General features: G+C 44.2%; 2 protein-coding genes across 3 annotated transcripts in view; one reads left to right on the top strand and one right to left on the bottom strand.

Moving 5' to 3' along the window:
• LOC143770555 (NACHT, LRR and PYD domains-containing protein 3-like) overlaps window positions 1-11,504 on the bottom strand; it is a 149,840-nt gene extending 138,336 nt beyond the window's left edge. The window contains exon 1 of the mRNA XM_077260271.1: window positions 11,437-11,504. The gene's annotated coding sequence lies outside the window, so the exon portion shown is untranslated. The remainder of the gene's footprint in view (window positions 1-11,436) is intronic.
• On the top strand, window positions 11,501-13,519 carry SSR2 (signal sequence receptor subunit 2). 2 transcript variants are annotated; one of them, XM_077260334.1, is made up of 6 exons: window positions 11,501-11,632; window positions 12,002-12,156; window positions 12,319-12,417; window positions 12,610-12,718; window positions 12,826-12,903; window positions 12,982-13,519. In XM_077260334.1, the coding sequence occupies exons 1-6, from the start codon at window positions 11,546-11,548 to the stop codon at window positions 13,090-13,092; spliced, it is 639 nt and encodes a 212-aa protein (XP_077116449.1). In that variant the 5' UTR covers window positions 11,501-11,545; the 3' UTR covers window positions 13,093-13,519. The 2 variants fall into 2 exon arrangements, with proteins under 2 accessions (XP_077116449.1, XP_077116457.1); XM_077260342.1 differs by lacking the exon at window positions 11,501-11,632 and adding an exon at window positions 11,635-11,743.
• The last annotated feature ends 599 nt before the right edge of the window (window positions 13,520-14,118 follow it).

Genomic DNA, 14,118 nt, shown 5'->3' with positions numbered 1-14,118 from the left:
GTGGTCACAGGTGGTATTGTGTGAGTTTTGTTTTTGGGCTCCCCCTGGTGGCTTTGTTTGTTATCCTGCGGATCTGTGGCTGAATCAGCTGCCTCGTTATGCACTAGGGAGTTTCCTATTTAGCTCTGCTTCACCTCCACTTGTTGCCGGCTGTCTATGTATTCAGTGCTATTCTGGTCTCCCCTGATTATCTTCGTTTTCAGTCTCTTCTGGAGAAGCTAAGTTTCTGTTTGATTATTTTTTGCTCATCAGTCTGCAATATGATTTCAGTGTATGATGAGTTTAGTCCAGCTAGCTAATATGTGAGTTCTTGCTGCTGGTAAGCTCTGGGGTACGGAGTTGCTTTCCCCGCACCGTTAGTTGGTGCGGGGGCTCGAGCAATCTCTGTGTGGATATTTTGCTTAGGGTTTTCTATTGACCGCACAGCTCCCTTCCTATTTTCTGCTATCTAGTGTTAGCGGGCCTCATTTGCTAAATCTATTTCATCTCTGCGTTTGTGCTTTCCCCTTAACTCACCGTTAATATTTGTGGGGGGCTTTTCTATATCTTTGGGGTCATTTCTCTGAGGCAAGTAAGGACTTTACTTTCCCTCTAGGAATAGGTAGTTTCTCAGGCCGTGAAGAGACGTCTAGCATTTTCAGGTAACGTTCCACGGCTGCCTAAAGTTGTTTGCGGATAGGTTCAGGTTTGCGGTCAATCCAGATACCACTTCCCAGAGCTGGTCGTCAGTTTAGTTACTTAGTTAGTCTAACTTGCGATCCTTGCCACTAGGATCATAACAGTACAGCCGGCCCATAAAGTGTTAATTGCATGGCAGAAGCAGGAGAAGAGAAGCCTTGAGGACTTTTTTTTTTTTTTTTTTGCTGCCGTGTGTCTAGCTGCTGTGTGTCCAGCTTCTCTCCTCCTCTTAATCTTGGTGTGGCTCTGAGTTCAGCTGCTGACATGGATATCCAGAGTTTGGCCTCCAGTGTAGATCATCTTGCTGCAAGGGTACAAAGTATTCAGGATTTTGTTGTTCACAGTCCTATGTCAGAGCCTAGAATACCTATTCCGGAGTTGTTTTCTGGAGATAGATCTAGGTTTCTGAATTTTAAGAACAATTGTAAATTGTTTCTTTCTTTGAAACCTCGTTCCTCTGGTGATTCCGTTCAGCAAGTTAAGATTATTATTTCATTCTTGCGCGGCGACCCTCAAGATTGGGCCTTCGCATTGGCGCCAGGGGATCCTGCATTGCTCAGTGTGGATGCGTTTTTTCTGGCCCTTGGATTGCTCTATGAGGAACCTAATCTTGAGAACCAGGCTGAAAAAGCTTTGTTGGCCCTCTCTCAGGGGCAAGATGAAGCAGAGGTGTATTGCCAGAAATTTCGGAAATGGTTGGTGCTTACTCAATGGAATGAGTGTGCCCTGGCTGCAAATTTCAGAAAGGGTCTTTCTGAAGCCATTAAGAATGTCATGGTGGGGTTCCCTACGCCTGCAGGTCTGAATGAGTCAATGACTCTGGCCATTCAGATTGATCGGCGTTTGCGGGAGCGCAAACCTGCGCACCATTTGGCGGTGTCTTCTGAACAGACACCTGAGTCTATGCAATGTGATAGAATTCTGACCAGAAGTGAACGGCAAAATTATAGACGGCAAAATGGGTTGTGCTTTTCTTGTGGTGACTCAGCTCATGTTATCTCAGCATGCTCTAAGCGCACAAAAAAGATTGATAAATCTGTCACCATCGGTACTTTACAGCCTAAGTTCATTTTGTCTGTTACCCTGATTTGTTGCCTGTCATCTTACCCGGTTATGGCTTTTGTAGATTCAGGTGCTGCCCTGAGCCTGATGGATTTGTCATTTGCCCGGCGCTGTGGTTTTGTTTTGGAGCCTTTAAAATTCCCTATTCCACTAAGGGGTATTGATGCTACACCATTGGCTATGAATAAACCTCAGTACTGGACGCAAGTGACCATGTGCATGACTCCTGTTCATCAGGAGGTGATCCGCTTTCTTGTTCTGCATAATTTGCATGATGTTGTCGTGTTGGGTCTGCCATGGTTGCAGACTCATAATCCAGTCCTGGATTGGAAAGCAATGTCTGTGTCAAGTTGGGGTTGCCAGGGAATTCATGGCGACGCTCCTGTGGTGTCAATTGCTTCATCCACTCCTTCTGAAGTCCCTGCGTTTTTGTCGGACTACCAGGATGTATTTGATGAGCCCAAACTCAGTTCTCTACCTCCTCATAGGGATTGTAAATTTGATTCCTGGTAGTAAGTTTCTTAAGGGACGACTTTTCAATTTGTCAGTGCCGGAGCATGCTGCTATGCAGAGTTATATAAAGGAGTCTTTGGAGAAAGGACTTATTCGCCCCTCCTCCTCCCCTCTGGGTGCGGGATTCTTTTTTGTGGCTAAGAAGGATGGTTCCCTGAGACCTTGTATTGATTATCGCCTTCTAAATAAAATCACGGTCAAATTTCAGTATCCTTTGCCATTGTTATCTGATCTGTTTGCTCGCATTAGGGGGTCTAGTTGGTTCACCAAGATAGATCTTCGTGGTGCGTATAACCTTGTGCGTATTAAGCAGGGTGATGAATAGAAAACTGCATTTAATACGCCCGAAGGCCATTTCGAGTACTTGGTGATGCCTTTTGGACTTTCTAACGCTCCTTCTGTCTTTCAGTCCTTCATGCACAACATCTTCCGCGAGTATCTGGATAAATTTATGATTGTGTATCTGGATGATATTCTGTTTTTTTCTGATGATTGGGAGTCCCATGTTAAGCAGGTCAGGATGGTGTTTCAGGTCCTGCGTGCCAATGCTTTATTTGTGAAGGGCTCAAAATGTCTTTTTGGAGTCCAGAAGGTTTCTTTTTTGGGTTTCATTTTTTCCCCTTCTACTATTGAGATGGACCCAGTCAAGGTTCAGGCTATTCATGACTGGACTCAGCCTACAACTGTTAAGAGTCTTCAGAAGTTCTTGGGTTTTGCTAATTTTTACCGTCGCTTCATCGCTAATTTTTCTGGTGTTGTTAAGCCTTTGACGGATTTGACCAAGAAGGGTTCTGATGTTACTAATTGGTCTCCTGCGGCTGTGGAGGCCTTTCGGGAGCTGAAGCGCCGGTTTTCCTCGGCTCCGGTCTTATGTCAGCCAGATGTCTCTCTTCCTTTCCAGGTCGAGGTTGATGCTTCTGAGATTGGAGCGGGGGCTGTTTTGTCGCAGAGAAGCTCTGATGGCTCTGTGATGAAGCCATGTGCTTTCTTTTCAAGAAAGTTTTCGCCTGCCGAGCGAAATTATGATGTCGGTAATCGGGAGTTGTTGGCTATGAAGTGGGCATTTGAAGAGTGGCGACATTGGCTCGAGGGAGCTAAGCATCGTGTGGTGGTCTTGACTGATCACAAAAATCTGATTTATCTCGAGTCAGCCAAGCGGCTGAATCCTAGACAGGCTCGTTGGTCGTTGTTTTTCTCTCGTTTTGATTTCGTGGTCTCGTACCTGCCTGGTTCGAAGAATGTGAAGGCTGATGCTCTTTCTAGGAGTTTTGTGCCTGACTCTCCTGGAGATTCTGAGCCGGCTGGTATCCTCAGAGAAGGGGTGATTCTGTCTGCCATCTCCCCAGATTTGCGACGAGTGCTGCAGGAGTTTCAGGCGGATAGACCTGACCGTTGTCCACCGGAGAGAATGTTTGTCCCAGATAGATGGACCAACAGAGTTATTTCCGAGGTTCATTCTTCGGTGTTGGCAGGCCATCCTGGAATATTTGGTACCAGAGATTTGGTGGCCAGGTCCTTTTGGTGGCCTTCCTTTTCGCGGGATGTGCGTTCCTTTGTGCAGTCTTGTGGAATTTGTGCTCAGGCTAAGCCTTGCTGTTCTCGTGCCAGTGGTTTGCTGTTACCTTTGCCTGTCCCGAAGAGGCCTTGGACGCACATTTCCATGGATTTTATTTCGGATCTCCCTGTCTCTCAGAGAATGTCTGTCATCTGGGTGGTGTGTGATCGTTTTTCTAAGATGGTCCATTTGGTGCCCTTGCCTAAGTTGCCTTCCTCCTCTGAGTTGGTTCCGCTGTTTTTTCAAAATGTGGTTCGTTTGCACGGGATCCCTGAGAATATTGTTTCCGACAGAGGATCCCAGTTTGTGTCTAGATTTTGGCGGACCTTTTGTGCTAAGATGGGCATTGATTTGTCTTTTTCGTCGGCCTTCCATCCTCAGACAAATGGCCAGACCGAGCGAACTAATCAGACCTTGGAAACCTATTTAAGATGTTTTGTTTCTGCTGATCAGGACGACTGGGTGGCTTTTTTGCCATTGGCCGAATTTGCCCTTAATAATCGGGCTAGTTCTGCTACTTTGGTTTCGCCTTTTTTTTGTAATTCGGGGTTTCATCCTCATTTTTCCTCGGGTCAGGTGGAGCCTTCTGACTGTCCTGGAGTGGATCTTGTAGTGGATAGGTTGCATCAGATTTGGGATCATGTGGTGGACAATTTGAAGCTGTCACAAGAGAAGGCTCAGCGCTTTGCCAACCGCCGTCGCTGTGTGGGTCCCCGACTTCGCGTTGGGGACTTGGTATGGTTGTCTTCTCGCTTTGTTCCTATGAAGGTCTCCTCTCCCAAGTTCAAGCCTCGGTTTATCGGTCCTTATAAGATTTTGGAAGTCCTTAACCCTGTGTCATTTCGTTTGGACCTCCCTGCATCGTTTGCTATTCATAATGTGTTCCATCGGTCATTGTTGCGGAGGTATGTGGTGCCTGTGATTCCTTCGGTTGAGCCTCCTGCCCCTGTGCTGGTTGAGGGAGAATTGGAATACGTGGTGGAGAAGATCTTGGATTCTCGTATTTCTAGACGGAGGCTTCAGTATTTGGTTAAGTGGAAGGGCTATGGTCAGGAGGATAATTCCTGGGTTGTCGCCTCTGATGTTCATGCGGCTGATTTGGTTCGTGCCTTCCATGTGGCTCACCCTGATCGCCCTGGGGGGTTTTGATGAGGGTTCGGTGACCCCTCCTCAAGGGGGGGGGGTACTGTTGTGAACTCTGTTTTCGGGCTCCCTCTTGTGGTCACAGGTGGTATTGTGTGAGTTTTGTTTTTGGGCTCCCCCTGGTGGCTTTGTTTGTTATCCTGCGGATCTGTGGCTGAATCAGCTGCCTCGTTATGCACTAAGGAGTTTCCTATTTAGCTCTGCTTCACCTCCACTTGTTGCCGGCTGTCTATGTATTCAGTGCTATTCTGGTCTCCCCTGATTATCTTCGTTTTCAGTCTCTTCTGGAGAAGCTAAGTTTCTGTTTGATTATTTTTTGCTCATCAGTCTGCAATATGATTTCAGTGTATGATGAGTTTAGTCCAGCTAGCTAATATGTGAGTTCTTGCTGCTGGTAAGCTCTGGGGTACGGAGTTGCTTTCCCCGCACCGTTAGTTGGTGCGGGGGCTCGAGCAATCTCTGTGTGGATATTTTGCTTAGGGTTTTCTATTGACCGCACAGCTCCCTTCCTATTTTCTGCTATCTAGTGTTAGCGGGCCTCATTTGCTAAATCTATTTCATCTCTGCGTTTGTGCTTTCCCCTTAACTCACCGTTAATATTTGTGGGGGGCTTTTCTATATCTTTGGGGTCATTTCTCTGAGGCAAGTAAGGACTTTACTTTCCCTCTAGGAATAGGTAGTTTCTCAGGCCGTGAAGAGACGGCTAGGATTTTCAGGTAACGTTCCACGGCTGCCTATAGTTGGTTGCGGATAGGTTCAGGTTTGCGGTCAATCCAGATACCACTTGCCCAGAGCTGGTCGTCGGTTTAGTTACTTAGTTAGTCTAACTTGCGATCCTTGCCACTAGGATCATAACAATTACAGCAGTGACATCACCGCTCCTCACATATAATGATATATTATAGCAGTGACATCACCGCTCCTCACATATGATATATTACAGCAGTGACATCACCACTCCTCACATATAATGATATATTACAGCAGACATCACCGCTCCTCACATATAATAATATATTACAGCAGTGACATCACCGCTCCTCACATATAATGCTATATTACAGCAGTGACATCACCGCTCCTCACATATAATGATATATTACAGCAGTGACATCACCGCTCCTCACATATAATGCTATATTACAGCAGTGACATCACCGCTCCTCACATATAATGATATATTACAGCAGTGACATCACCGCTCCTCACATATAATGATATATTACATCAGTGACATCACCGCTCCTCACATATGATATATTACAGCAGTGACATCACCGCTCCTCACATATAATGGTATATTACAGCAGTGACATCACCGCTCCCCACATATAATGATATATTACAGCAGTGACATCACCGCTCCTCACATATAATAATATATTACAGCAGTGACATCACCGCTCCTCACATATAATGATATATTACAGCAGTGACATCACCGCTCCGCACATATAATGATATATTACAGCAGTGACATCACCGCTCCTCACATATAATAATATATTACAGCAGTGACATCACCGCTCCTCACATATAATGATATATTACAGCAGTGATATCACCGCTCCGCACATATAATGATATATTACAGCAGTGACATCACCGCTCCTCACATATAATGATATATTACAGCAGTGACATCACCGCTCCTCACATATAATGATATATTACAGCAGTGACATCACCCCTCCTCACATATAATGATATATTACAGCAGTGACATCACCGCTCCTCACATATAATGATATATTACAGCAGTGACATCACCGCTCCTCACATATAATGATATATTACAGCAGTGACATCACCGCTCCTCACATATAATGATATATTACAGCAGTGACATCACCGCTCCTCACATATAATGATATATTACAGCAGTGACATCACCACTCCCCACATATAATGATATGTTACAGCAGTGACATCACCGCTCCTCACATATAATGATATATTACAGCAGTGACATCACCGCTCCTCACATATAATGATATATTACAGCAGTGACATCACCACTCCCCACATATAATGATATATTACAGCAGTGACATCACCGCTCCTCACATATAATGATATATTACAGCAGTGACATCACCGCTCCTCACATATAATGATATATTACAGCAGTGACATCACCGCTCCTCACATATAATGATATATTACAGCAGTGACATCACCGCTCCTCACATATAATGATATATTACAGCAGTGACATCACCACTCCCCACATATAATGATATATTACAGCAGTGACATCACCGCTCCTCATATATAATGATATATTACAGCAGTGACATCACCGCTCCTCACATATAATGATATATTACAGCAGTGACATCACCACTCCCCACATATAATGATATATTACAGCAGTGACATCACCGCTCCCCACATATAATGATATATTACAGCAGTGACATCACCGCTCCTCACATATGATATATTACAGCAGTGACATCACCGCTCCTCATATATAATGATATATTACAGCAGTGACATCACCGCTCCTCACATATAATTATATATTACAGCAGTGATATCACCGCTCCGCACATATAATGATATACTACATCAGTGACATCACCGCTCCCCACATATAATGATATATTACAGCAGTGACATCACCGCTCCTCATATAATGATATATTACAGCAGTGACATCACCGCTCCTCACATATAATGATATATTACAGCAGTGACATCACCGCTCCCCACATATAATGATATATTACAGCAGTGACATCACCGCTCCTCACATATAATGATATATTACAGCAGTGACATCACGGCTCCCCACATATAATGATATATTACAGCAGTGACATCACCGCTCCTCACATATAATGATATATTACAGCAGTGACATCACCGCTCCTCACGTATAATGATATATTACAGCAGTGACATCACCGCTCCTCACATATAGATATATTACAGCAGTGACATCACCGCTCCTCACATATAATGATATATTACAGCTGTGACATCACCGCTCCTCACATATAATGATATATTACAGTAGTGACATCACCGCTCCTCACATATAATGATATATTACAGCAGTGACATCACCGCTCCCCACATATAATGATATATTACAGCAGTGACATCACCGCTCCTCACATATAATTATATATTACAGCAGTGATATCACCGCTCCGCACATATAATGATATATTACATCAGTGACATCTCCGCTCCTCATATATAATTATACAATACAGCAGTGACATCACCGCTCCTCGCATATAATGATATATTACAGCAGTGACATCACCGCTCCTCACATATAATGATATATTACAGCTGTGACATCACCGCTCCTCACATATAATGATATATTACAGTAGTGACATCACCGCTCCTCACATATAATAATATATTACAGCAGTGACATCACCGCTCCTCACATATAATGATATATTACAGCAGTGACATCACCGCTCCGCACATATAATGATATATTACAGCAGTGACATCACCGCTCCTCACATATAATGATATATTACAGCTGTGACATCACCGCTCCTCACATATAATGATATATTACAGTAGTGACATCACCGCTCCTCACATATAATAATATATTACAGCAGTGACATCACCGCTCCTCACATATAATGATATATTACAGCAGTGACATCACCGCTCAGCACATATAATGATATATTACAGCAGTGACATCACCGCTCCTCACATATAATAATATATATTACAGCAGTAACATCACCGCTCCTCACATATAATGATATATTACAGCAGTGATATCACCGCTCCGCACATATAATGATATATTACAGCAGAGACATCACCGCTCCTCACATATAATGATATATTACAGCAGTGACAACACCACTCCTCACATATAATGATATATTACAGCAGTGACATCACCCCTCCTCACATATAATGATATATTACAGCAGTGACATCACCGCTCCTCACATATAATGATATATTACAGCAGTGACATCACCCCTCCTCACATATAATGATATATTACAGCAGTGACATCACCGCTCCTCACATATAATGATATATTACAGCAGTGACATCACCACTCCCCACATATAATGATATATTACAGCAGTGACATCACCGCTCCCCACATATAATGATATATTACAGCAGTGACATCACCGCTCCTCACATATAATGATATATTACAGCAGTGACATCACCGCTCCCCACATATAATGATATATTACAGCAGTGACATCACCGCTCCTCACATATAATGATATATTACAGCAGTGACATCACCGCTCCTCATATATAATGATATATTACAGCAGTGACATCACCGCTCCTCACATATAATGATATATTACAGCAGTGACATCACCGCTCCTCACATATAATGATATATTACAGCAGTGACATCACCCCTCCTCACATATAATGATATATTACAGCAGTGACATCACCGCTCCTCACATATAATGATATATTACAGCAGTGACATCACCCCTCCTCACATATAATGACATATTACAGCAGTGACATCACCGCTCCTCACATATAATGATATATTACAGCAGTGACATCACCGCTCCTCACATATAATGATATATTACAGCAGTGACATCACCGCTCCTCACATATAATGATATATTACAGCAGTGACATCACCGCTCCCCACATATAATGATATATTACAGCAGTGACATCACCGCTCCTCACATATAATGATATATTACAGCAGTGACATCACCGCTCCTCGCATATAATGATATATTACAGCAGTGACATCACCGCTCCTCGCATATAATGATATATTACAGCAGTGACATCACCGCTCCCCACATATAATGATATATTACAGCAGTGACATCATCGCTCCCCACATATAATGATATATTACAGCAGTGACATCACCGCTCCTCACATATAATGATATATTACAGCAGTGACATCACCGCTCCTCACATATAATGATATATTACAGCAGTGACATCACCGCTCCTCACATATAATGATATATTACAGCAGTGACATCACCACTCCTCACATATAATGATATATTACAGCAGTGACATCACCGCTCCCCACATATAATGATATATTACAGCAGTGACATCACCGCTCCTCACATATAATGATATATTACAGCAGTGACATCACCGCTCCCCACATATAATGATATACTACAGCAGTGACATCACCACTCCTCACATATAATGATATATTACAGCAGTAACATCACCGCTCCTCACATATAATGATATATTACAGCAGTGACATCACCGCTCCTCACATATAATGATATATTACAGTAGTGACATCACCGCTCCTCACATATAATGATATATTACAGCAGAGACATCACCGCTCCTCACATATAATGATATATTACAGCAGTGACATCTCCGCTCCTCACTTATAATGATATATTACAGCAGTGACATCACCGCCCCTCACATATAATGATATATTACAGCAGTGACATCACCGCTCCTCACATATAATGATATATTACAGCAGTGACATCACCGCTCCTCACATATAATGATATATTACAGCAGTGACATCACCGCTCCTCACATATAATGATATATTACAGTAGTGACATCACCGCTCCTCACATATAATGATATATTACAGCAGAGACATCACCGCTCCTCACATATAATGATATATTACAGCAGTGACATCTCCGCTCCTCACTTATAATGATATATTACAGCAGTGACATCACCGCCCCTCACATATAATGATATATTACAGCAGTGACATCACCGCTCCTCACATATAATGATATATTACAGCAGTGACATCACCGCTCCTCACATATAATGATATATTACAGCAGTGACATCACCGCTCCTCACATATAATGATATATTACAGCAGTGACATCACCGATCCTCACATATAATGATATATTACAGCAGTGACATCCCCGCTCCTCACATATAATGATATATTACAGCAGTGACATCACCGCTCCTCATATATAATGATATATTACAGCAGTGACATCACCGCCCCTCACATATAATGATATATTACAGCAGTGACATCACCGCTCCTCACATATAATGATATATTACAGCAGTGACATCACCGCTCCTCACATATAATGATATATTACAGCAGTGACATCACCGCTCCTCACATATAATGATATATTACAGCAGTGACATCACCGCTCCTCACATATAATGATATATTACAGCAGTGACATCACCCCTCCCCACATATAATGATATATTACAGCAGTGACATCACCGCTCCTCACATATAATGATATATTACAGCAGTGACATCACCGCTCCCCACATATAATGATATATTATAGCAGTGACATCACCGCTCCTCACATATAATGATATATTACAGCAGTGACATCACCACTCCTCACATATAATGATATATTACAGCAGTGACATCACCGCTCCTCACATATAATGATATATTACAGCAGTGACAGCACCGCTCCTCATATATAATGATATAGTACAGTACTAGTGATACATTACAGAATATTGCTTTCTTGCTGTCTCAAACAACACGATATTCCCGCCCTTTCTCGTTGCTAGTACACAAGCTATGACAAGACTCTGAGCGGCAGCAGAGACTACATTTCCCATGATGCTCGGGGGCAGGGGCCGGATATCCGGCGGTCACTGGCTGACGTGTCTTTCTTTTCGGTGTTCGCCGAGTCCTCTGGTTGCGGTGAGTGAGAGCTGGAATCCGGCGGGGTGAGACCGTGAGCGGGGTGATAACACGACCATCACTGTTGGACCCCCTGCTAACTACAGACTGAGGGTCGCTACTGCCGCCGAGGCCAGTCAATACAATTATTGTGTGGATTCATATACCTTCTTGTCGTGCTGACTGATGAGGGTTGTAGTTGTTTCTGCTCTGGTCTATCAATGCTTTTTCCTTGTACCTGTAAGGAGTGACACATATATAGGGACAACTCTTTTTTTTTTCATGCTTTTGTTCCAGTATTTTCAGGGTCCCATCTTGGTGGGCCGTGTGCATATCTGACCCCTTCGTGGGCTTTTCATATTGAACTAACCAGTGTGGTTTTTTGTGCAGATGAAGACGATATTTGCTGCGCTGCTCGCCCTCCTGGCGGTCGCCCACTGTGAGGAGGGGGCTCGATTATTGGCCTCAAAGACGCTGCTGAATCGCTACGCGGTGGAGGGGAAGGACCTGACCCTGCAGTACAACATCTACAACGTAGGCTCCAGGTGAGGAAAGGCTGGGTCTTGGGACGTGGCCGCCAAGTTGGCGTTCTCGCCATGTGTCCTACTTTTTGGCATTCTCGCGACGTGGCCGCCGCGTTGGTGGTCCATATGGCAGGCACCAGGCCAGATAACCCATGATGTTATAACCCGCTTCTTTCTCTCCAGCGCCGCCCTGGATGTGGAGCTCTCTGACGACTCCTTCCCTCCTGAAGACTTTGGGATTGTCTCCGGGATGCTGAGTGTGAAGTGGGACAGAATCGCCCCGTATCCTTTCCTCACATATACCAGAATAGCAGAAAATAGACCGTATTTCCCTCTCTTCCTCAGTCTAAATGGACAATCCCTTTAAGAATAGTTTGATAGTCACATCTGAAACACGGCAACTCCAGATGTTTGGGGTCCTTGTTTCTCGTTGTCACCCTCTTATCATCTTCCTCCTTAACTCCACGTCTTTAGAGCCAGCAATGTTTCCCACACTGTGGTCTTGCGCCCCCTGAAGGCCGGGTACTTCAACTTCACCTCCGCCACCATTACTTACCTGGCTCAGGAAGGCGCGCAGGTTGTGGTAAGTTGTCACCATCATGTTGGCAACGAAAGGTGTCAGATATGCCGGCTATTTATTAGCCGTTCCCAACATTTCATTCATTATGGTCTGTTCTGTTTTGGTGACAGATGGGGTACACCAGCGCCCCTGGACAAGGAGGGATCCTGGCTCAGCGAGAGTTTGATCGACGATTCTCCCCTCATTTTGTAAGTGTTTTTTTTCCATCAGATCGATGATGACTTTCTTCTGCCTGATAGCTGACGTTTTGTGTCCTCTCACCTTAGCTGGACTGGGCAGCCTTTGGAGTGATGACCCTGCCGTCCATCGGCATCCCCCTTCTTCTGTGGTATTCAAGCAAGAGAAAATACGACAGCCCCAAATCCAAGAAGAACTGAAGGGGCTGTGTCTGTCCATCAGAGACCCCACACTCAGGACTTCCTGTGTGAGACTGTGCCCGCCTAATGCTGCCTGCACCACGTCCTCTAACGCAGCTCCACCAGCACCTGATGTCCAGTGGGTGGCGCTTCACAACCTCCATTAAATTTGAGGCCTTTTTGTTGGCTCCAACATAAATCCATTTTATTATTTTTGGGGTCTCTATGGACGTCCATTTGCCCCCTTGGTGCTAGCATAGTGGCACATCTAAAAACTCCTGCTGTATGGGATGATAGGTTTTTTTATTTTTACAGTGCAAGAATTGTGATCGGCAACGTCCTGACTGCACAGATGAGCACTGGACTCTCCACATCGATTTTTGTTTGTTTTTTGTTTTGTTTTTTTGCAACATTGGAGGGTTTTCTAATAAAAGTGGAATAAAACATTCCTGTGTCTGGTTGTGAGGGAAAGTCCTAGCTCCGCGGGGGTGGGGATATGATAATTATCTCTATTAACAAGGTGCAGCTCTTAGATTATGGCGTGAAATCATACCCCTGCGATCTTCACTCTGAGCCGCCTTGACGGTGACACCACTGATTGGTGTTAATGGCGCCTGGCGGCGTGCAATATATTATCTCAAAGAGAAGGTTCAATTCTTGGAAGCAGGAAAATGGGAAAGATCTCAACAACTGACATGGGCCAAAATGTGATGTTTAGCTGACAGGGTGGCTCCATAACTGCAACTGGAGGGCAGTTCCTGGTATACGGCAGGTCTCTCGGCTTGTCCAGTGTATACAGTGGGATATACTCTGCTTATGGCGTGTTTTTTAGCATGTTTCTGGTTTACAGTGGGACTAGTGGTGCTCCCATTATATCGTGGGTCTCATGGGATTCCCGGTATATGGCGCGTCTTGTGGGCATTCTAGTATACGGTGTGACTTGTGGGTTGTTCCCAGTATATGGCGGGTTGTGTGGGTGTTCTGGTATACGTTGTGGATTGTTCCCGGTATATGACGGGTCTTGTAGGTGTTCCAGTATACGGTGTG

Source organism: Ranitomeya variabilis, chromosome 1 (genome assembly GCF_051348905.1).
Source record: "Ranitomeya variabilis isolate aRanVar5 chromosome 1, aRanVar5.hap1, whole genome shotgun sequence".
Lineage (NCBI taxonomy): Eukaryota > Metazoa > Chordata > Amphibia > Anura > Dendrobatidae > Ranitomeya > Ranitomeya variabilis.
Note: the sequence above shows the minus strand (reverse complement) of the source record. Positions and strands in the feature narration are given on the sequence as shown.

Bases quoted from the DNA above. Each gene is read 5' to 3' on its own strand.
- SSR2 (XM_077260334.1), top strand. From the start codon at position 11,546: ATGATGCTCGGGGGCAGGGGCCGGATATCCGGCGGTCACTGGCTGACG. The intron at 11,633-12,001 runs GTGAGTGAGAGC...TTTTTTGTGCAG, and splicing joins CGCCGAGTCCTCTGGTTGCG to ATGAAGACGATATTTGCTGC. The intron at 12,418-12,609 runs GTATCCTTTCCT...CCACGTCTTTAG, and splicing joins AAGTGGGACAGAATCGCCCC to AGCCAGCAATGTTTCCCACA.